Source organism: Myiozetetes cayanensis, unplaced genomic scaffold, assembly GCF_022539395.1.
Source record: "Myiozetetes cayanensis isolate MyiCay16 unplaced genomic scaffold, myiCay2020 scf14, whole genome shotgun sequence".
In the NCBI taxonomy this organism is placed as follows: domain Eukaryota; kingdom Metazoa; phylum Chordata; class Aves; order Passeriformes; family Tyrannidae; genus Myiozetetes; species Myiozetetes cayanensis.
The window spans coordinates 2,732,572-2,756,409 of NW_026087048.1; the positions used below are offsets into that span (position 1 = coordinate 2,732,572).

The 23,838-nt window shown below is 40.3% G+C and overlaps 1 protein-coding gene across 2 annotated transcripts in view; it reads right to left on the reverse strand.

The window, feature by feature from the left end:
• SCAPER (S-phase cyclin A associated protein in the ER) overlaps nt 1-23,838 on the reverse strand; it is a 137,038-nt gene that overhangs the window by 30,382 nt on the left and 82,818 nt on the right. For both annotated transcript variants that reach the window (XM_050309377.1, XM_050309378.1), the window contains exons 24-27: nt 19,161-19,276; nt 12,019-12,142; nt 5,917-6,146; nt 2,101-2,256 (exon numbers count right to left, since the gene is read on the reverse strand). In XM_050309377.1, the coding sequence (XP_050165334.1) occupies nt 2,101-2,256; nt 5,917-6,146; nt 12,019-12,142; nt 19,161-19,276 (626 nt within the window). The remainder of the gene's footprint in view (nt 1-2,100; nt 2,257-5,916; nt 6,147-12,018; nt 12,143-19,160; nt 19,277-23,838) is intronic.

Sequence of the window (23,838 nt, forward strand, 5' to 3'; positions counted from 1 at the left end):
GTACAGACAGCACTCCGACAAAAGCACTCTAATGCATTTCATGTGAATGACAGCCTTTTATATGACAAATAACAGCCTGAAAAAGTTCTATCAGAAAAAATAATTTAATTTTTTTTTGTGTGTCCCCCCCCTCCCCATTACCACTGAGGAGCAAGAAGAAGTTTCCAACCGGGAACCATCATGTATAGGAGGATATACCAAAGAGTAATCCAAAATTGCTCTTGCAACAGTCAGTGGTTAAAGCCTGCCATTATTTTGGCAACACTTCTTTTCATTCTACAGTGCCAGAGCACTGATAATACTTACTGGGCTTTTTCCTCCCAGTAACAGCCTCAGAGGTTTGATGAGCAGAGTGGCTGCTCACTGTGACCCACAGCAGGGTGTAATACTGCAGGTTGGTTTGGTGCTCAAGGAGGAATCAGCTGAGCTGGAGAAAGAGAAATGCTGCATTGCTTCCTACCACCATTTACCAGGAATGAAAGAGGATCTGTATTTCTCACAGAGGGGCTGTCTTTTGCACTGCATATCAGGTATCACACATGATGTATTACCGTAGCGTGACATATTTAAGAATTCAATAAATCTGAGCTCTGTTTCTGCCACCCTAATCTGTGTTTGGCAATGCCTTTTTCCATTTAAATCACCCTGAATACTGAGCACTTCTGTAAAGCGACAGAATTACACTCTGCATTCACTGCTTCAATGACAGCGGGCTCAGGTGATGAAAGACATTTGATTTAAACTGCCCTTCTAATCAGTTACACCGAAGCTTTTGATCTGAAAGACAACAGTTTTAAAATCTCCAGCTTCATTCCTCTCATTTCTTTTCATGCCCAAATGAACAATCCAACCTGGAAGTGGAGAACAATCAGCTGTTACAGGCAGGTACTGACATCGGATACTTCTCGGTGTAACTGTGAAGAAAAACACTTAACTCTCCAAAATTATTCTGCTGCTCCAAAGAGCAGATGTTCTTGGAGGAAGCACTTCTGCAGTGCTGTTACTATTTTGGGGTGCAGAGATCTCTAAAGTTTGGGTGAAGTGTGTGCCTGCTCCAGAAACTGCAGATGCTGTATTACTCACTCTTGCAGCCACAGCTATTGTTCCACTAACAGAAGGTTAATTTTTTTTTTAATTATTTTATTTAGTGAGCATTTGACTTCTGGCAGCGCTCCCCTGGAATGTAAAATGCCAAGTTGGCAGCTTTCAGAAAGGGAAATTTCGGTAAGTTGGGATGGTCTCTTTGGGCTCGTATTTCTTGCAGTCCTTTTTCCACGTGCCTGTGTCCTTGGGTTACCAGCAACAACTCCTACCTACAGCTTTGTTTCTTCTTTTATGTTTTATTAACTTCAGTTTTTCAACCCTAGCATCATTTTACCCTTCAGGAGTGCATTGTAAAGTTTCCTCAGCCTTGCTTTTTCCTGAAAAGTGTAACAGTAACAGTGGTAGGTTCTGGTAGGTGCAGCCCAAAGCTCTGTAATTTTGCCCCTCAGATGAGTGTCTGTAGGACAGTGTAGGCTGTCCTACCCTGTAGATCACAGAAGTTCAGATTTGCTGGGAGGCACGTACCTCATGCACATTCCCCACAACCCTGCTTAGGCTACAACAACAAACACTTTGCATTAGAAAATTCCCTGACAAATCTACTAACACTTTTCTTTATAGAAAATAAAATTCCCTTACTGACAGTGGTATTTTAAAGAACAAGAGCTGAATTAGGCTGCTCTAGCGACAAACCAGTTAAAAGTTGATTTTTGCTGATAATAAAATACCTCTTGAAGTCCTTAGGACTGGACACTTAAAAGTATCAGTGATAAACCCCTGTCTAATGATGAGCAAAGGGGATAAAGTTTCTAATTCTGATAAATGACTTACAAGACTCAAACCACGGTGCAGGCAACGAATCACAGTCCACCTGTGAGCGGCTGAGCAGAGTGACCCTCCTGCACTGTTCCCTTCCCAGTTACTTCTCTGTAGTCCCACAGCAGAACAGTTCTGTCTGACAGTCCCAGCAGGACACTCACTTCCCCAAGCTGCTGCTGACCAAGATGTTATTGCTGCTGACCAAGGTGTTACTGCTGACAGCCCCAGAGCACCCACCTTCCATTGACGGCGAAACACAGCTGGCACATCCCGTGCAGCACGGCCGTGGCACTCTGCAGAAAACTTGCTATTTTGGGATTCTCATCAACAGGGCCTTGAACAGAGAGGAAACAGCAGCACAGCTTGTCTACCAATCCTATGTTCACCACGTAACTAGAAACAGAGGGAAAATCGTATTAAAAAATTAGTCACACACCGGTTTTGGTAACTTGGCAAAAGAAGACATTTTTGCTTCTCTGCTGTCAAACCACATGAAATGCAGGTTGTGATTACTTTAATACTCTTTCTGAAAGGGTTCAATAAAACTATTCTAATTACAATAACTTCAAATCTGTCTCTGTGTGACTATCTGTAGTTTTTGTTAAGAGATATGTCTGTTGTAGGATAATTTGTATTATACTGTACAACAAAGATGAGTGTAAATGTTTATTTTACCATACTGCTAGAAGGACAATGGAATTTTGCCATAGTTAAATGATTTATAATAATCTTGATAGCTCTGCAACAGCACAATTTCTTTTTAGCATGAAGAGATAAACTTTGTAGAACACACTAATTCAAGAGGACAGTGATGTTACCCAGATAGCATTTTATTGCAATATGTATATCATAGCAACTACTGCCCAGTTGTTGGGGTTTTTTCCCTCATAAATACACATGCAACAGCTCAGGGACTAATAGAATATGTAGGTAACAACCTCCTACCACCACTATAGAAGGATTAGGATCAAAAAACATCCTGAGGAGCTCAACCAAACTCAATGCAGAGAAAACCATGCTAGTGATGACTTTTTTTTTTAACTGAAGACTCCTCTTTGGTTTTTATTACCAGGGTTTTTAGATCAGACCAGATCACCACTGCTGGTTTTTAGACCAGATCACCACTGCTGATCATCAGATCACTACTGCTGCAGTTTCTTCTTTGAGTTCAACAGCTTGGAAACCTATGCCAAAACATTTGCTCTTTGCCCTTGTACCAAGATCTCTCTGACCACACCAGGTTCTCTCTTACTTTGATCATTATAACTCCACTTAAATGGTTCACACAGATATATTTTTTCCATGTCACTTTGCTAAATATCCAGCTGCTCACATTTTGGTCCATCTCAACCATCATATTCTGCTGACTTAAGTGAGATCAACTCTCTTCACGGACACAAAGGTCCCACTGCAACCACCTCCTTTTCTTTCACCTCTAATTTTCTTGCTATTTTCCTCCACTCTTATCAAGTGGGAGAAGCCTCTTATCGAAATCAGCAGCGCTGCTGTTTTATCCTGAGCCTCCACCTGACTGAAGACATGGGGAAGTGATTGCCTTCAGACACCACCAAATGATTCCCTCTTTTGACACTGACTGTCTGTGTTACTAATACTCCTCTGTCCTCCCAGCTGCTCTGTGTGCTTGCTCCTCAAGCCCATTTGTTAGAGAATATTTGTTAGAGAACAATGGCTTCTTGAGAAGGGAACTATTGGCCCTGTATTTCCATAATGTCTGGATGACCCTCACTTGACTAAGTAGGGAACATTATTAAATAATACTGATCCTAGTAAATAAAGACTACTGATCACATAAGGCTTCTCCCAGATGCTGTACAAGTATTTATTAGAAATACCTGTTCCCTCACAACACGTCTTACAGTCTGATTTTGAAAGAACAGGTGGGTTTAAGATGATGGAGGAAAACCTCTCTCTCACTTTTCAGACACTGCTGTTGCTCAAAGGCTGATTTCTCTTCAGGGCTAGAAGAGAGACCTTCAGCCAAAGTTCACCCTGTTGACACACAGCTTTTGGAAGCACTGAATTAAGAATAAAAATACACTAGATACAAAGCCACAGTCTAACTGCAGCATGAAAGATTTTTAAAGCTGCTAAAGTACAGCAGTTAAAAACACTTAAAAGATGCACAAAGGTTATTCATTGCACCCTCATTGTTCAGGCAAATTTTTCTGTTCTATTTAGCAACATGAAAGGTTACCAGCATTAGGTTTCTTGCAGATTTTGATCTCGGCAATCCACCTGATTGTACAGGTGATGAGCTACTTCTCCTGTATTAGCAGAATAATTCCAGGAACAGAGCTGGGTGTTAGATACATCACAGTCACAGAGAAATGCTGAGTGCTGGAAATAGCTCCCAGAAACAGGAGGGGAGAGGAAGAACTAAATAAAACACAGCTAATACTGACAGATGATGACTCACAAAAACCATGCCCACCAATATTCTCTTCCCTGAGAACATCTCTGCAGCGTGAGTGACACTGCAAACCGTGCCCATTGTCCCCCTCCCTTCACACCCACACCTGGGCACAAAGCAGCTGCTCTTCTGGCAGAGAGGAGATGGATGAGAGCTTTCAGTCTGCTGGGACTATTCCTCACTGGCATCCGGAGACAGTAAGATGCATGGAGCACTCCCTTCCTCCAGGAACTGAGCATCCAGACAAATGGAATGTCAAAGCTCTCTAATCTATTGCCTCCATCTCCCAGTCCTGCTACCCATCGTAGCATAGGTGAAATAATTTGGCCACCCTTTTGATACCCAGACAGCACGTGGATAATTGCTGTTTAAGCATCAGGTCCAGCAGCCCCAAAGAGAAAAAAAAAAAAAAAATGTCAATGTTCCTCTTTCTTCCCCCATCTTCCTAAAACTCTCACTTAATCAGCTCCCTGTGACACACGATACAATGACCTGGAGGTGAAAGATTCTCATTAATGACAGAATTTGTCTGTTTTTGACTAGTTCAAAATGCCCTCTCTCTTTTTTTTTCCTAATTGCACTATTACCTTGTCATCATGCCTTTCATTCCCCATTTATAACCAGATCCCCTGAAGTGCCTCAGGTGAGGGACCTGCTTGGATTCTCATGTATCTCCTTATCTCAGGGGTTTGCCTGTGCTTGGCCCAGCCAGTGTCAGGTGTCTGCTCAGCACAGACCTCCCACCCTCCCATTCATAAGTGGGCAGGATCCAACATCCTGAAATTTCACACTCTATCAAAACCTGTTTGGGGAGAAGGCAGGTTACATGAGAACAATAACGTTTTGGAGGTCACTGGTATCTATGACAACTATTTGTTTGGCTCTCCTCCTCCAGCTGTCCTCTTTGTCTCCAGCAGCATCATTCCAGACTCTGAGAAGTCTGATGATGCTCACTGGGACTTGCTTTCAGTAGCATGTAACCAGAATTTCATGTCTTCAGAGGGCTGAAGACACATTGATAACTATTTATATGATAATTTATTGTTAACTGCTTATGCAATTTACTAGTGAAACTACACACTTCTTGCAAGTCTAATATACTGTATATACATATATCAGTTTTATATATATAAAATATGTATTAATTATATATATACACACTAATATCTTCAGGTTCAGCTACTAAAAGATCAGATTAGAGGAATGACTGGCTGATCCTTATAATAGGAGGTATATATTTTATGACAAGTTTATGTGAATGCATCAGGTGGCTAAGAATGACCAGATGGGCAATGGGCAAACACAGCTGGCACAGAAACCTGAGAGAAAATAATGAAAATATGGACACTGATTCCTACATAATTAGGAGAGGAAACTGATGGAAAGGACACAAAAAGCCAAGTCCAAAATTAGAAGATTCCTGGTTTTCTGTATTTTTGTGTCTGCAATTTTCTGGAGAACATTTTTGATTGGGGAAATAGCATTTCAGTAGTTTTTTGGACTACACACACAGACGACTCTTACTGAGTTAAAGAGTTAGAGCAGTTTGTTCCTTTCTTAAATCAATTTTCTTTCTCTGTGGAAAAGAATGCTTAGAGAAGTTTCATTATGTTTTTTTAAACCTGATTAGGTCTTGGACTCTGCTGTTGAAGGCTTCCACTTGCGAGGATTTGCTTTTCACGTCCTGTAATATCTTCAGTGCAGTAGAGTGGTTGTTTCCATCTGGGAAGCTGGAGATGAGGCATCTGAAAATCACAGCAGTTACCCTCAGAAGTCCTGTTGTTAAACCTTCAAATACCTGCTTGTTTACACTTCTGCCTGCAGTAGCGTTATGGTCATCTGGAACACTAACCTAAATAAAGAGAAACAAACAAAAAAAAAGACAAACAACTAGAATTCAAAAAAGAATAACCAAAGTTTGTAGAGAAACATTTAGAAATTTGCATAGGAGTACACCAAAAGTAATAATAAATTAAGACTCCAGCAGTGCTGATGGACATTGAAGCATTTCAGGTACAAGAAAAGGCAATGCAGATAATCCAAGACAATCCAACTGGCACAGAACAAAACAAGTCAAAAGAAGTGTCTGAACACTGAAGGAAGCCTTACAGCAGCAGTGTGTCATTAGTATGATTGTGTTCTTATGCATAAAACATCACCCCATGACCACTGCACTTGTCCCTCAGAGGTCAGGCACTTGTCAGCCACGTCAGAAGCACAACACCCAGCTCCTCCCTGAGCAGAGCTCAGAGGAATTCTGTGTTTCTAAATCATTAACACTCCTAAAAGAGGGAAGTTGAGGTGTATAACACGTAAACCTGAAGACAGATCTACTTGCAGGATACAGACCCGGAAGGAAATCGTCCTGGAGAGTATAATTTTTTTTTAAAATTGATTAAAATTTTTTCATTTCTGCAGTTCAAGATGATTTAACCTGCCCTGTTATGATCAAACAGTCAGGGAAGTGTGTGTGGAAGCCCTGCAGTGTTCCAGGCACGGCACTGGCAGTGCAGATGCATCAGTCAGGACTCGGGGCTCCTGGTGCATCTCCAGTGCCTGATGCTGCTGGTTCCACCCACCAACACCTCTCTGTGGAGCTACTGCCAGCCAGAGGCTCCCAACACTGTCATCAGGGATCAGTGCTGGCTGAAATCTTACTTTCATCCCAGGTTAAAATCATTTTCTACTCAGTACATGCAAGCAAGGGCAGGGAAAACCAGCCCTCCCTGTCTAGGTATCAGGAGGGATTTGGTAACACTTGGTGACAAAGAACAACATGCACATTTCTTTATTATTCATTAGCTCTGAGCCTTGTGCTGCCACTTAAAACTCATTGTAATGGTGTGTTTCTGGTGCCAAGCCAAGAGAGCAAGTGAGAAGTCTTTAGCTGCTGCTTCAAGTTCAATAGGAAAAATAATACCACGTTGCTCCAGTAACTTCTGTTGACTGCAATAATTCAAGCCTAATGATTCCAATTGCCCCCTGAAACAGATGGATTAAGCTTTGCAACCTGTAAATCAATTTAAATGCGGCAACTTTGTACTAGGAACCCTAAGTTTGAAAAATTGCTAACGAGCGCTACTCACTGCTTTCCCACCCAATATAAAAAAATTATATATGTTATTTCTTTAATGATTTAATAATATTTTGCAGCAGGGGCTTCCATTTGCTGTACTGAACAGATGCTGTAAGCAGATAACGTCTATTTTTGTCTTCCAGTTCAATGTACATATGAGAATTTTATTTTCCAAGTATACAGCCCTTACCTATAGAAGTTTACACTTTAAAATAAAACTCTTTTTTCTAGTTTGTAAAATAAATAGATCTGACACTTAATAGAATCATTTGTTGCAGAGCTCATTGTTCACATTCAATTTTGGGGGAAAATGTGTGTATGTTAACATAAAGTGAGAACAATGTGGGTTTTTTTATACTGTGTATGTCAGAGAGAGAGAGAAGGAAATACTACTTTACAGAAAATGGGTAAGTTTGAACTTAATTCCTTTTACATTTTCCTTCTATACTAACTCAAATGAGTGACAAAAGAACAGCTCGCTTACTGAAGAAATAATTAATGGGAGAGTGTGAAAGTGTGTTGAGATTTATGTTCAAAATTAATTGGGTCTGCTCGCAGAAGCAAAATTAATTGGGGTGCTTGCTTGTTGATTATTATATCAAGCAAGGGGTAGCAAATCCTAAGATTTAATAGTGTAAATATTACAGCTTTCAAGTTCTGGTTTCTTTGTGTTGATTTCACAAGGAGTTGATGATTTTCAGAGAAACCGTGTGTTGAAAATGGGCTTTGGACAAGCAAATGTTCAAACATTCCATAAATCTGAGGTTTAACAGGTTTAGTCATTTAAGTGACACAGATCTACAGATGTGATTACACACTTAAACTGATTTGTTGAGTACCTGGTATAACACATTTTCAAATCACAAAGGGAAAATCAGAAAAAAAGTAACTATTGTCCAATTATCTGACACATCCAACATCTCAATGTAACTTAAACCCAGTTACTATTTCAGCTGTTATGATGACTACGTCAGGCTCAACCAGGACTCTACTTATTTAAGTCAGTTCTTGAATCAGATCACTCTGATGAGAGCAGACTCAGCTCTGGCACAGTCCCCACACAACTGGGAGAGTTATTCCTTAGAGAATTCCCCTCGTGCAGGGATTCCCATGCTTGTGCAGAGCTGCCATAAGCCCTTCAGCTCTGCCCAGCATCCAGGGCTTAATCCTGTAAGATGCTGCACAACGTGGCCCCAATCCAGTAAAGCACTTAGGCACACATTTAATACAGCTGAAAATGTTACTCCCTCCTGACTCATGCCACCAAAATACCTCTGCATATCCAAGTTTTTTTTCTGTGCTCACGAAAAACACCAAACATTTCCCAGCCAGCGACACAGAGCTCTGCCACCGGCAGCTCACTGGTGGTTTTTATCTTGTAAAAAGCGGAGTCCTTCACAGCCATGAAGAATTTGAAATACAGAGTTTGGCTAAACCTAAATGGAACGACTTCAAGCCTTTTGAAGCACCCAATTTCTCTTCATTTGCTCACTTATTTTGTATCCTTCTCCCAAGAGCAGCGGCGGTTTTGTGCTTTTCACTCGTGTAGTCACCGGTCTTGCCTCAAAAACACTCTGAAAAATGTATACTTTTAAAAGAGCATCAGTAAGATGTCAGATTTTCTATGTTGTGATTAGAAATGGAAATGGGCCAGGAAGTGCATGGGCTTAGGATGGTGCAGGTGAAGGTTCCACTTTTTAAATTCCCTACCCCTAAACACTTCAGCATGTCATAACTTCCTTCTGCTCCAGCCCTGCCTGCAGGATTCACTGCCCTCCACAGGGTCTGGATTTCACAATTCTCGTCACCATCAGTGCAAACACGGACCTGCCTTTTTCTGATGCAGTACAGATGATTAAAAAACCTGACCATAAACAAACTGCAATAGGATGGATACTGTCATTCTGAAGTACCCAAATTAAATGACAGCAAATTCCAGTGAAGAAACTGAGGAGAAAAATGACTAGATGGTCAGATTAACTTAAACCCAGTAAGATTCCATAGGCCATTTACCTACAACACAGCCCAGATTTAAGCACTGTATTTTGGAGAAGAAAAAATAACACTCAACTGACTTTTGATCTCTACATTTGTTTGATTGCCACTTAAATTGCAATGTTTGCTGCACGTGCTTTTACATTCACTAGCCATGTTTTATTTAGAATTTTCAGATGCTCTGCGTTTAAAGATTGCCTCAAAAAATAATCCCAGTGATCTGTCATGGTATTATACAGACAGGTATGGTTTATATATATGGCTTTTCAGATATATTCATGGAAGGTACATGATAGCTGTCACTTGACTGGAAATAAAATCCCCAAACTAACAAGCTGTCACTACAATGCTTACAGCTCTATTAATTACTTGGCTTTGTCAGTGTGAAATCTTCCCAAATACAAAATTAGAAAAGTTCCCATTATTTTGCAACTGTCTGCTGGGTACAGGAGACAAAGGGGAGTGGAGACAGCAGTCTGTAAATAAACGAAGCTACACCTCGAGCACAGGACTTGTGTGAATGCAGGTGGGCAGGTTTGATCCATTAATCATGGAAATCAGGAACATCAGTGCTGACCTCACCAGACCTAGGCATTACCTGAGCTAAGGAGGCAAAGAAAGGTCAGATGGCAGGTAAAGCCCACAGAAGGTTTCCTGCCAGTCTGTTTAGGTAGGAGATAAGGAAAGGTCTAAACAGGACACTTCAAACTACTAACCTGGATGTCAAAAAAAAAAAAAAAAGAAAGAGAAATACAGTCCATTTGTTATTCTATAATTTCCCATTGGTACCTTCATTGGAGAAATTAATTTTTTTTATAACACTTCAAACAATATTTTGAGGAGAAAAATTACAACAGTTACAACTGTATAGGGGAAAACGAACATTTTGTCACCAATGAAAAGTGACTGTTTTAAATTTTATTCTTGAAAATGTACAGCTCTGAAATACTGAAGATGAAATTGCATTCAATTGATGAATAAAACCAAAATCAAACCCCCATTAAATTGGTTGGAAATGAGGTTCCTACTGGATGTATTCAAGACTATATTAAAATGTTTCTCAAAACCAGATTCTTTCTGTTCCTGTATTAAGTAAATACTGGCATACTTGTTTAACTGTTTGTTAAAACCTTGCAAATATACATTTTTATGTACTACTGGTATTACTTGGGCTTTATTTTCCAACAGTAAGTGGAAACACACACACGACATGGGCATCATCCAGCTCACCAAACCAGGAAAACTGGAAGCAGTTAAATATTTCGAAGGAGTGTATTTCAGTACTTTGGTATTTGGAGCTGCTCTCTTTTTGTCATTTCTTTTTTGTAAAAAAAGAAAAATTCAAACTTGATCTGATTTATTATATTTTCAAGGGAGAAAAATTTGGGTTAGGAAAGCAGCACTGTATTTGGGTTCTGTACTCACACAGGTACTCCTGGAACTATGAAGATATCCTGGTTTAAGGGCCAATTTTTGCATGAAGAGAACATAAGAGACTTTATGCACAGGAAAGAAAAGTCCACTGTGGATGATGGGAAACATTAAGCTTTAATGACAGTTTTGCTGCAATTCAAGGGTAATATTTGGCGACAGACTGAAGTAAATTCTCCTTCTGCAGTATCTCTGAGCTCTAGGTGGCCAACTTTGCCTAAGAAACAGCCTCTGTATTCCTTCAGGAAAAGTGCAGGCCATTCTCCAGCTGCCCTGAGAGCAGGGCAGGGGTTTGGCAGCAGAGTGAATCCTGTCACTTGTGAAGTGCTGAGGGATTTCCCCTGGGCTGGAATTACCCCCAGCCCTGCAGAGCCAGCAGTGCCCAGCACAGCACACACACCTTTCACTGAGCACAACTGAAACCTAATACCTGCAATCCTCTTGGAAAGATCTGGTGAGGAACAATGAGCTGGCAGCTACTTAAGAGGAGAGTGCACAGGTTGCATTTGGGTTTTCTTTGTGTCAGGGACCCTCGGACTATCTTTGCAAAGTGTTCATCAACAGTCCTGTGGCTGTTGATTCCAACAGCGTCACCTAAATTATTAAAAGTATGTACATAACTTTTCAATTAACAAACTGCTTGGCTCATGAAAATACATACACACAATTTATAAGTAGAAAAGCGAGACTAAATATCTTATGATGAGCAGGTCACTATGAATTAAAAATGAGTTTTCCGATAAAATATTTAATGACATTTCAAATTAGATGTAACATCGGAAAATTAAAACTTTCGCCGTTAAAGAGTCCTGCTGTTTAAGCACTTCAGCAAATCACACTATGGCAACAAATTGACCTGACTTGGATTCCTGACACTGAAACAAGTAGAAATCAAATACACATGGACAACTCACAATATTCTGCATTTTAAATATTCCTATAGAGTGAATTAAAGAAAACAAGCTCAGAAAATGTTAAGAACAGAACAATATCCACTCAGTAGAGTTCATGGCACATATGTTATTGCAGAACTTATTAGTAGAAGCAAATATATCCATTTCTATAAAGTCTAGTAGATAGAGCCACCAAATACATACAACAAAAGAATCTTATTCTTTCAAGCCTTTATTCTCATTTATCTCCTGGCATTCTTAGTCTAAATACTTGAAAATGTTTTTGATGCACACAAAAATGTCAAAATTAAAAAAGCTGTTCCACATACCGTAAACTGGTGTATCAACAGGTCCATCAGAGAAGTGATCTTATTACTGAAGAGAACATAGGTGCAGTTCTCTATGCAGTTGCTGCAGGTGAGGCTGTAAACATTTACTGTACTGCACAGCGACCTAAAAAGTCAGAAGGGAAGAAAAATTAGAATTTTAGGGGTTTTTCCTTCAGTAGATTGAAAGCAAACAAATGGCAGCACGTCACAAAACAACCTTTGAGCAATTCACATTCATTTTCTCCAACTTAGGATTCCAAACAGAACTAATACCTTAAATGAAATCAGTTATATAATTAATAACTTCGAAACAGTAAAGCCCTACTCATCAGAAGTCATGTACTGTATGGGTGCTGGACTCTTCTGTACTCAAAACTTGTACCAAAACTTACACAGAATATCAGCCAATTTCATAATTTGGGTATGTAATATTATTTTTTTATGGCTTACAGCTGTAGCACACAATTAACTGGGGTATAAAGTCCCTTTCCTGGCACGACCTGCAAGACAAAACCCCTGTACAAGTCAGTGCCAGCAATTCCCAGGAGCAGCTGCAGGGAGAAGCTCACACAGTGCCTGGGCACCAAGGCAAGGGATGGGGATGGGAGAGGAATTGTCCTGAGCAAGCAAAACAGCAGGAGAATTCTGCCCAAACCGCTCTCCTGGCACACTGAGACCCCCTGCAGAGCCTGCGAGTGTCAGTGCGGCACAACAGCATTGACTGCCCCACACCTCTGGCTGGGGGAGGAGGGGACAGGTTTGCAGTGGTCAGAACACAGAATCATGAGCTCACGTCCAACTGTTCTTTGCATCACACGCAGTCATTTCCATCTGCTCTGATTAAAGGGTTCTCAGAACAGGACTTGCAGGGAAACAGGGACCAGCCCTATAGAATACACTCACAAAGAAGATTAATCTGACCAGAGAGAATCCTTTTTTCAGAATAAACACAAAATTCTTTACTTGGAACTTCTGCTTGCTACAAAAGCTATCGCTGTTAATGTTCAAACACCCCCCCCCAATGCATCATAAATATAGCCAATAATAAATACAGATGGCTAGACATTCAAGTTGTTTGTCTAAAGTAAACCCAAAGGAAAAGAATTTTTACTTTGTTGGGGTTTTTTTCAACATGTGAAAAAATGTGGCTAAGTTCAAATAAGCTGCATGGAAGAAAATAAATTGTCAGCACTGTTGAAAGGTCACACAAAAGTGGGACTGCAACAAACACCAAGTTGCTGTAGTGAAATCATCAAAGCTGGTATTTCACAGAACAAGCTGCAGACTGATTCAACACACTTCTAGAGTCGAGTTTTACGCCTAATCTTTCTCCTAAAATATTTTATGCAACAACAAAATCATTTAGACAATAAGCAATGCTGCTTTACTGACTGCCGTGCTCATCACCGAGGCATCTGGTCACTCAGCCTGGCACCCCAGAGCTGAAATGGAAGCCTCTAACATGCACACATTGGATTTCTTGAGATAAGAAAAACCAGAAATGCTCAGAGGCCAGAAAATTTAGAGTAAAATTTTTTTTCATTTGTATGGCTGGATTGTCTTTGCTTCAGCTAGAGAAATAATTTTGAATTTAGAAAAGAAGCAAGAGAACATTTATACTTTTCCCCCTTTTCTGAGTACCATATTACCAAGTTGTATTATTTTATTGTACTGGTAATTAATTTTACTCTGTCTAATTAAATCAGCTTCAATCTCCAGTTCCCACTATGTGAAAACAGTATTAAGTAATTAATTTTTGGTCAGAGGCAGGTTAATTTTCACCTATTTCACATAATTTTTACCCTACATATAATTTAAGCAGCATGCTTCATGTGCATTTATTAATTGCCTTGCAGCACAATTCTCTTTCCCTGTCCTGAATATATAAAGGTATTTAGTTCCCTTCCCTCATTCTGAAAAATATTTTCACTAGGCACTTACTTCTACCTTTCCCAGAAGATTATTCCCCTGGGTAGGTGTGTTCACAGGGGGAAAGAGATGAAACTCTACTGGTTTCCTGTTGAGAAGATGCTTTAAATCAGCTCCTCTCATTTTATCAGCTCTTCTAAAATAACCATCAATCCTATCTCAATATAAACATTGTAATTCATCCCAAGTGTCAAATATGAATTTGTAGGTTAATTCTGACAGCGCTTCAGAGTTCCGAGGTGATTTAGTTAAATCACGGCAATAAACGCTTTTTGATAGATGGGGATTCCTAATTCCTCAGAGGGTCATTTATTTTACATTTGAAAAACACAAGAACTTCCCACTTTATGTAAGGCCCAAACTCCACGGTAGCAAACGCGTCACACACTTTCCGTATTTCCCAACCGAGCCTCGTGTCAGAAAGAATAATTCCGTTTCCAGCGGCTCCAATAATGCAATTTGAAAAGGTGCTGTAAAGCAAATGGATGTCAAATTAATTTTTCACAACAATAAGGAGGGTTCATTTAATTGATACCATAAGCTCGCCGAGCACGGCTCGTCTGAACACATTCTGGTCACGGCACGCGCTGAGCTCTGCGCCGGCTCCACGGGGCTGACTGGAATTCAGCACCGGGAGTGTCGGCACAGAAGTGTCCCCAGGTGGTTCGCAGTGTTAAATGGCAGATTAAAGACAGCACAACTAATTTCTTTACTTTAATCTTATTAAGGGAACAACAGCTGTCAACTGTCACCATTTCTGCACAAGGCCTCGGAGACGAGCGAGAGGCTGCGAACGGCAACGGCAGAACTTTATTTAAACGCGCGTTAAACGCGCCGGGGTGGAAAACTCAACGCATTTCCAGTTCCCTTTTGGAAGTCCTTAGCTGCTCTTAATTCCAAACCTGTTATCTCAAGAGATATCAAACTCAGCTGAAAGCCTAAAGCCCGAGGCTCCCGTGAAGCAGGTGGTTATTGATTACTGATGTTGCTCTAAACTTTGTATCACACCCACAAATCAGCTTTGCAGCTCTGCAAACCCCAGCCCCACGGAAAGGCTGCCCTCTGAAGCAAGGCTTTCCTCCAGAGCAAATCCAATTATAACACACTCATTATGGTGCACAAACTTGGAGCCATAACAGAAGTCTGTCCTTAAACTAGGCAAAAATATGCATCTGTATGTTCCATTTATTTTACATGAGTATAAAGAAAAGGAATATTCCTTGTAATCCAGCTGGATCTCAACAGTTCGTGTGTCTGCACAAAAATTTCTTTTATGTCAGCACATCTTCACTTTCCTCAATTTGCCTGATATAAACAAGTTGACAAACTTTAACTCTTATTAAAAACACTGAGGCATCAACCACACAAAACTAATCCAAGCAACCACCCAAAATTAATCCATGACAGTGCACCAGAGGCAAGAACTTAACTTTTGCTTTACAAAAATCAGGGCACCGACATATAACAATTAACCTGTTTCAAGTGGAAAGCTTTTCCGTACTAATTACAACTTCTGAACACTATAAATGAACGAACTTTGGTTATCAGTGAAGAACATAATCCAGAAAGCTCAATTTGGCAGTGAAATAATACAAACCTAAACATTATAAAATTCAGACAAAACTCAGCATCAATTCTGCTTCAAGACACTTCCAAAACCAGAGTGGAGTTTCATTCTGAAATGCTGCTGTACTTATGAATAAACTGCTGGATGACAAGTGACAACCAAACAATGAATTCACCCCAATACTTACAGGTGTGATAAAATTTGAAAGTTTTTTACCAAAACTCTCCAGTCCCTGGCTTATCAATCATTTCACTGCAAGATCTGGCTCTCAATCCAGAAGTTTCCTAATGTTTTGCAGAGCTGCCTTCAATAATCAAACTTGTTCCTATTTTGCACATGAGGGTAATATCTCTTAATTCCTGAGCCCGAGATCCAGCTGAGACAGACAGCAGGAATACCCAACGGGAAGGGACAGATGCTGCAGGTTTCACATGCTGAACTTGCACAGTGGTCATTCTCTTCAGAGTGTCTTTATGTCCCTGGACCAACTGCTAATTTTCTCTACTGGGAATAACCTTACAAGAAAATGAGAAAGTTTGTTCTGCACTTCATGTAAAAAAGGTGTAAACGATCCTTTAAAACTGTATGAACAGCAACAGCTCAGCTGAAGAATTGTCTGCTCATAAATCCAAGTAAAAACTACAGAGAACAAGGTATAAAACCAGTTCTTAGTTCAAAATAGTTCTTACTGAAAAAAGTGATTTGTATCAATTCCATCCATAATATTATAAGGGAACTAATTTCTTTTTATGTGTGTAATTATGGCTCGAGCTTTTTCTACCCCCATAATATTTGCTTTAAATAAACGATGCAAGAAATTGTATGAATAAAGAAGATACATTATAGTAAACTTGAATCATACCTCAACTTGTAACAAAAGTCCTCCTTTGTTCCTTTAATTTTTTTAAGCTAACACCAATAATAAAACTTACTATAACCCACTGCTTTCTCTCTCCCTTTTTCAGTGATTTATTGGAAGGGCAGAAAAACTGTCCCAACACCAAATGTATCATCTGTCCCATAAATGTCACGTCTCTCTCTCAGCATTTCCCGTCCTGCTGCTCTAACTACCAATCTGGACAGTGGCACAAAACAACAGGCACATTGTTAAATCTTCTGATAATAAAGCTTTATCTTGTAGACATGGGATTAAAGTTCTGAGCTGCACCATACTGCCAGGATTTTGGAGAAAGAGAGATGTAGATAATAGCCCGTGTAATCTCCTCACCTACTTGTAAATAGCTTATCCTCATCACAAAGCAACAGACAAATGCCCAATTTGGGGTGAGCACAAATGGTTAAACATTGCACAAGCACACAAACAATCTGAAGTGCAGTAGTGTCCTTTAGCTAAGTGTATTTGGCTGAGGGAAGACTGGAGGGCAATTCATGAAAGGTCTTAATTCAACTTCTTTCCACAGGGCTTTGCCTTGTCTTTAAACAGAGGAAACTGCTGCTTCACTAGATTCACATTTTAAGAAGCCAGGAGGTAAATGATATTTGCACAAAAGAAAGAAAAATAATTTCTAACTCATTTCAAAATTAAAAGAGGAGAAATGTGATCTGAACTTTCTCCCTCATTTAAAGAACTAAACATATTCCACGATTATCCTTTGGTTTTGAACCTCCCTCAAACACTCTGCATATGAAAAATCTGCTAAATCCCTTCAGTGAGACCCTGGCAGTTCCCATGGACATGGTTTGTGCCTGGTTCAAACTGCTCAGAGCAAATCCCTGCTCTGCAACTGCTGCTCGCCCTCAACAGTCGAGGTGCAGATTCTGCACAAAACATTCTTCTCTGTCAGAAAGACCACAAAATACCAAGAGAGGAGGCTCTGCATCCCAGGCAGCAACACTGAGTTCCCTGGGACACTTCCAGCTGACTCCAGACTCCCGAAATCAGACTCAGGCAATCAGACTCTCGCAGGAAAATCCTGCAAGAGCAGCGAGCTTTAGAGAGCAAGATCCTGTGTCAAATCACGTGCCACTTGATGGATAACTTCCCAAATTCACTGCTACAAACTGGAGACTGCAATTTGCCCTGGAGTTGAATGAAACACTGTATTTCAGGAGTGCAGCAAAGCTCCTCAGAAGATGTTTTTAACATACAACGCTGTCAGAACAGTTTATATTCATCTCTTTTCTGCCCCCGGAATTTCTTTTGAAAACACAACCAGCGGAAAACTTGTGTTAATAAAACAATGTTGAGAGAATTTTTCTAAGATGCAAAAATTCTTTTTATAATTCAGTCGTGAACAGGTTCAGGAATGTGAGAAACCACTGGTCTGAAAGGGGTATGAGGTAGACAGCGACTGTCACGGAGAGGAGAACCTCTAATAACTCTTTGGATGTGATTTCTGTTATACGAATGTGGCTGACATGGGCCTTTATTTATTGGCACACAAGCTCCTTTGAGAACTAATACATCCTCAGACTGTCTAACAACTTCAAACAAGATGTTTGAAGTAATGTAAACACAATGTTCTCAAACCTTCTCAACAAAGCGAGATCACTCCTAAAACACAAGGACAAAAATTGAAAATATGGAAGGTGCCCATCCTAAGAATTTAAGGCTGAATCTGCACTGTGAGGGCACACAGTGCAATCCCTTCCCTTGCAAAGTTTATCCCACACTGCTAACTCAAAATTAGAGACTCTGCAAATTAAAGGAGCCAAAGGCTGTCCCTGAGCTGCTCACCAGGGACCCAGCTCAGAATTGCTCACTGATGGAGTTGGCTGGGCAGGAATTATTTATTTTCCTTGAAGGGCAAATTAAAGATATTAAAAGCATATTTTTTTCCTTAGTGCTCTTTTCCAGCACTTCACACCTGTCCTGCACCATATTATGGCCAGTTTTAGTCCAGACTCTTGCAATGTAGTGCATAAATTCCAGTTATTCCAATATTCCAATATATCTACAAGCAAATGACAACAATGATACACAACAGGATATCCTGGGCTTGGTTCCTCTTGTACTAAAACCATGCCCAGCTCTGCTCTGAAAGCACCTGTGTGCTTTTGACTGTACAAAAACCACAGTTAGAGATTGGGGAAAAGAGCACACTTTTGAGTTACCAGATTTTGCAGGCATTCTGCTTAGTCACCACTTTTTTGGGGGGATTAGACATTTAAACCTCTCCATTCATTCACTCCATAAAGAGGAATTTCTCTAATCCACAAGAATTTCGTTTTACCTGTTTGTAGGAGCCCTTTCAGCTAGCAGCATCTTACAACTATTTAACTTTAAAAGCAGACTCCAGTGAGTTACATCATCATCATCATCATCATCATCATCATGGCTAGGCTTCGCCAATGAAGATTTGAGAAGGGCTCTACCCATGCTTGCTACAAGCGCGCTGATGGCTCAAAAAGTGAGTTACAACCCTTTAAAAAATTCTCCTGCTTCCCACTAGAGATCCTTACAGACCAACTTCAAGCACAGTTTTGTCTTCTGCTGCTCAAATACATCAGAGCTCAAAAGAGGAAACCAGAGGGTGAGTGGAAACATCTTCCACCTTCCAGGCCAGTGCGAGTTTTACTCTGAAGTTCAGCAGGGGACCACGAGAAGAAGCAGCAGAGAAGCAGCAGGTAAGAAATGAACATTCCAGTGATTCTACATGGCAGGTGAGGGACTCATCATACTCACTTCAGGGGAACCCGTGACACTGCGCTCAGGTTGGTGGGAGAAGTCACCATCTGCAGAACGTTCTCCAGGGCACTCAGTCCTCCTGCAGCCCGGAACGCGATTTTATCTGCCGTGTTCTGGAGCAACACAAACACACAGGAGAAGCAACAGAAATTAAAGAAATTGCTCAATAAAAGCTATGCCTGACAGTTGTGGAGCTTCTCAGTGCAGGAAGTCCTTAATACATTTATTCATCGTGTTGAACACCTTTGAAAAATAGCATTTCGCTGCTCGTGCACTCTTGAGAGCAGGAGTTGAAATTCTCAGCTGATATTTTTTTCAATTATTATATGTACACATCAAGTACTGCACAGGTAATACACTTGAATACCATATTTTCTGTAATTACATACAGTTATGGGATTTTAGTGAAGATAGTCTTTGCCTGCTTGCTGTTATCTTTGTAACTATATTGCTTTGTATATGATTTAAAAAAATACAGACAACCTCTCATAGGAGCAGTGCATAAAACAGCTTAGGCAGATCTCTTTATCCTTGGTGTCCATTTGGAACTTCCACTTAGCAGAATTTTACACTTAAACACCATCCTACCATTATTCTCACCATTTCCAAGTGACTGAGGTTTTGCTGGAGCAGGTGCAGTATTTTAGAACTGACACCCTTTTCCTTTTCTGCAAAATTGATTTTATCTCCTACTGTTTAAAACAGGTAAGATCTTCTTCTTCTCTACTTTTAAGCTGCTAATTTTGCATAACTTTATTGGCAGTTTTCATTTGATCATCTTGATTTTGTCAACCATTATGATGTTCTAGTCAGTAAGAAATAATTTCTTCTTTTTTTTCCCCCAATGCTGCAAGCACTTGGCATGTGGGGAAAAATGGGGAGTCCTCTATAAACACAATTATTAGTAGCCTGTAAAGATCACTATAAAATAACTAATAACAGACTACAGAGCAGAAAAAACTTACAGTGACTGACAATAAAATCTCTATTTGAACAACTAGAAAAATAATTAACCAGCTACAATATGATTGAGATGGACAAGGATTTCCCCTGTGAGATCAGACATTACACACAAAAGTACATAACTTTTTATAATTATACAACTTTCTCTCCACTAAGTTCCTTTCAAGCAAACAGCTGTACTGTATTTAAGTTCCTAACTACATAAAAACTGTTCACAGAAGTCAAATATTCAAAAAGAAAGCATTTTCCACAATTAATATGAACTGCATGTAGATTTTTAGACGGCCCAAAGGTTTACCTTCAAAGGAATAACTGGCTTTAAATGAGTGGAAATCTCTGTGCCAACTCACCAAGCAGTTAAGAAAATAAACCACTGATTTCCTACAGGCTAACTGATAAATATAACTTACAGCAGTTAATTTTAGCTCAGTTAGCCCAGCGAGTGTGCCTTAACTGAAGAGTTATTTCTGAGTTTCATTCATATATTCTTCCTCTGCTTCCTCTTCCTCCTTTCCACCTAAAAAAAAAAACCCCAAACCTGTCTCCTTAAGCCCCCCTTGGCTCCAAACAACACTTTCCACCAAACTCCTGATAGAGCTGCAAGGAAAGGACCCAAAGAGCAAAGGACCAGTCCCGCCACAAATCATTATTTATTGAGATTATTTGAGCCCCTCTGGCTCACAGCCACGGCTCCCAAAGGCAGCTCCTCCAGACAGAGCCTTTCCAACCGAGCCACGTCCACTTCAGCCTAAATTCCACAGGTGTAAAGAGGGATTCTGGGAGTTCAGGGGTGCATTTCCCCCTCTGATGGACACAGGGCCTGGGCAGTGCAGGATCTCAGCGTGCCCGGCCGTGCCGGTGCAGCACAACATCAGTGTGATGCTGCTGATTTATCTGCTGCAGCCCATTTGTCAGTGCCACTCCAGTTTTAAATGTGCCCAGCGCTTCCCACTTCTCCCCTTCCCTATTTCTCATGGGAGATTATGCCACAACCTATTAGCTCTCGTGGCAAGAAGTCTTTCCTGTCATTTAGACCAAATATGCCCTTTCTCTATTTCATCCCATTACTCTGAGTTATATCCCATTTATTGCACTCATTTTGTTTCTCCCCTCAGCAATTTCTCCACTCTTGCAATTGTACAGTTACATTTTGCTGCTCGGCTTGTTTCTCAACTCCATATAGTCTTTAATGCTAAACTCAACCTTTTATTTTGTATTTTTTTATTGTAAATTTCTCTTAGCCGTGATTTTTTTCCAGAACTCCTCTTATCTCTGTAAATATCTCATAGTGAAGTGTCCAGAAAGGAACTTCCCTCCACCCTGAATCAGTCACCAGAGCCACACTGAAAGAAGCAACAGTGTCTCCCTATTGTGAGAGAAGATAGCCATCTATTCCAAAAGAATATAAACCTTTTGAAGCTGTTTGATTTCCTGTGTGCTCTCCTTCCACTTCTATCTAGAGCATCACACCTCTTATGGACAGACTTTTTTTCAGAGTGCCTGGTTCACCTTTGTCTAATACTTGACTAAAATACAAGTATACTTGTCAAAATACACATTTACATTTTAAAAACTCCCATTACTACTCCAGTTTTCTGTCAAGCAGAAGCAAGTTTGCAATCTCTCCTGATTTCATATAATTTAGCCTTATGTCCTATTATTCCTTTCTCTAGATTGCTCATAAAAATTCATTAGCACTTGACACTTATCCATCACGAAAATAAATCCCTCCCTATGTGCATGGAAGAGATGGGGGAAAAGTCTTCACTCAGTAGAAGTAAAAGTAGGATACAACCAGCAGCAAAGCTGGGGGAGATCCAGGAGCACAGTGTTTGTTCCCTGTGCTTACAGAGGTCTATAAAACTGCCATGTGGAGATGAGGGATCCAGAACTTCTGGCATGGTATTTAACATATTTAACTCCAGTGATTCTTTAAAGATGGAGAACTCCAAGGGCTTCTGACCCATTTACTGGAAGACAATGTTGATCCCAAAGTAGCTGCCTGGGATTGTGGTGCTTGTGAATGACCTCGGTCACCTTGCAAGGGTCCTGCTTTCAGGAATTCCAGGGTCAGGCACAGCTCCCTGGGCTGGTGGAGGTCATGGAACTGCAGGGAAAACGTGCCCTGTCCACACAGGAGCAGAAGAGTCACCTGAGGATTGCACTGCTGATGTTTTCAGAGTGAACACTGAGGACCATGGCACCAGAGGAAAGAGGTAAAATGGGAACTGTCCCTCAGCTGTCCAAGACACAAGAGCTCATCCTGGTGAGCCATGTATAAAGAACACCCAGCATTCAATCTGCTGTCATTCTGTCTCTGGAGCAGCCAAACCATACAAAATACGTCTGAATTCATTCCTACTTGAGGCAATTTTCAGATTTTAAGTATTTCTTATAACTAAAGAAATTTTGCTTGGACCATAAATATATAGGAGCAAGCTATCTTATCCAATTTGTCCTTCTTTCCACAATTAACCAATATCCTTGAAAATATGCTACAAACTCACTTTTTGTCCTGTAGTGCTGAAGTTTTACATTGGATGGTACATATTATAATAGAAATGCAAAAGAAGGGGATTGAAGCATCTCAGTTGTTCACAGTCCTTGCTCACAAAACATTCTTATTTAAACTGGTCCCCATCTGAACCCGTGTCAGAAAGAAAGACCCTTTCAGGTCACTACAACTTTTACCCTGGTGGCACCAAAGCTCTGACTAGATCAGGCACCATGTGAGTATGAAAAATGATAGATCCTGCAGGGAATAAATATTAAATTCCTATTTGAAAAGAGCTTAAACCAGCAGTGCATGGGTTTGTTGCTTGACAGAATCCTCCAGACTTCTACCACAGTCCCCCAACTGACTGAGCTCTCCTGTTTATGAAACCTATTTCACAATTTCACTACAGAAACTGTTCTTTGAGTGGTTGCACATTTAGACTGGGAGGGTTTTTCAGCAAAGGCAACTGATAAAACAGGATTCATGTTCTTTCAGTAACAGAAAATATATAAACATGTTCTTACGCGTTGCTTTTAAACAGTGTGTAAAAATTTGACGTGCTCATATATATTTTCAGAAGTTCTCAACTACTTCAAATAACTTTTTAAAACAATTTAACTTGTAAATACAGAAGGATTTCAAGGCTCTGACGTTACCTGGTGACACAGGAGAGGAGAGACAAATGAACATGTAGGCAAAAATGATTATTACTGTCATTTATGCATCTTTTAATAGAGAGGAGGAGGCACAGAAACCTTGGGGATGCCACCTAGATGTGTCTTAAACATTAGAAAAGCAAAACCAGGGATTCACCTCAGAAGAGCAGACCCAGCACTCAAAACCAATCCCTGGAAAGAGTCTTGTTTTCCTTCTCCCTCCCAAGCCCAGCGTGGTGCAGGGCAGGGGAGCTGTTTGCACAGGAGGGAGGCTAACATAGCTGATGAGACAGTAAATGTGGATTCTTGGTCTCTGGACCATCATGAACTTGTCATTTGAAGCACAAAGCCTCCAACTTCAGCAGAACAGGGCAGGAATCAAGGAACTCAGTGGGAAGTGTGTGTGCACTAATGCATGTGTTGCACAGTAAACAGAAATAACAATAAATTAGACAAACCATGTAACTGTTTTATGGATCAACCATGAATTAAACGTATTTAGAAACTTAAAATGAATCCTTTAAAAAAATATATGTGACAATCAAGACAGCTCCCTGCA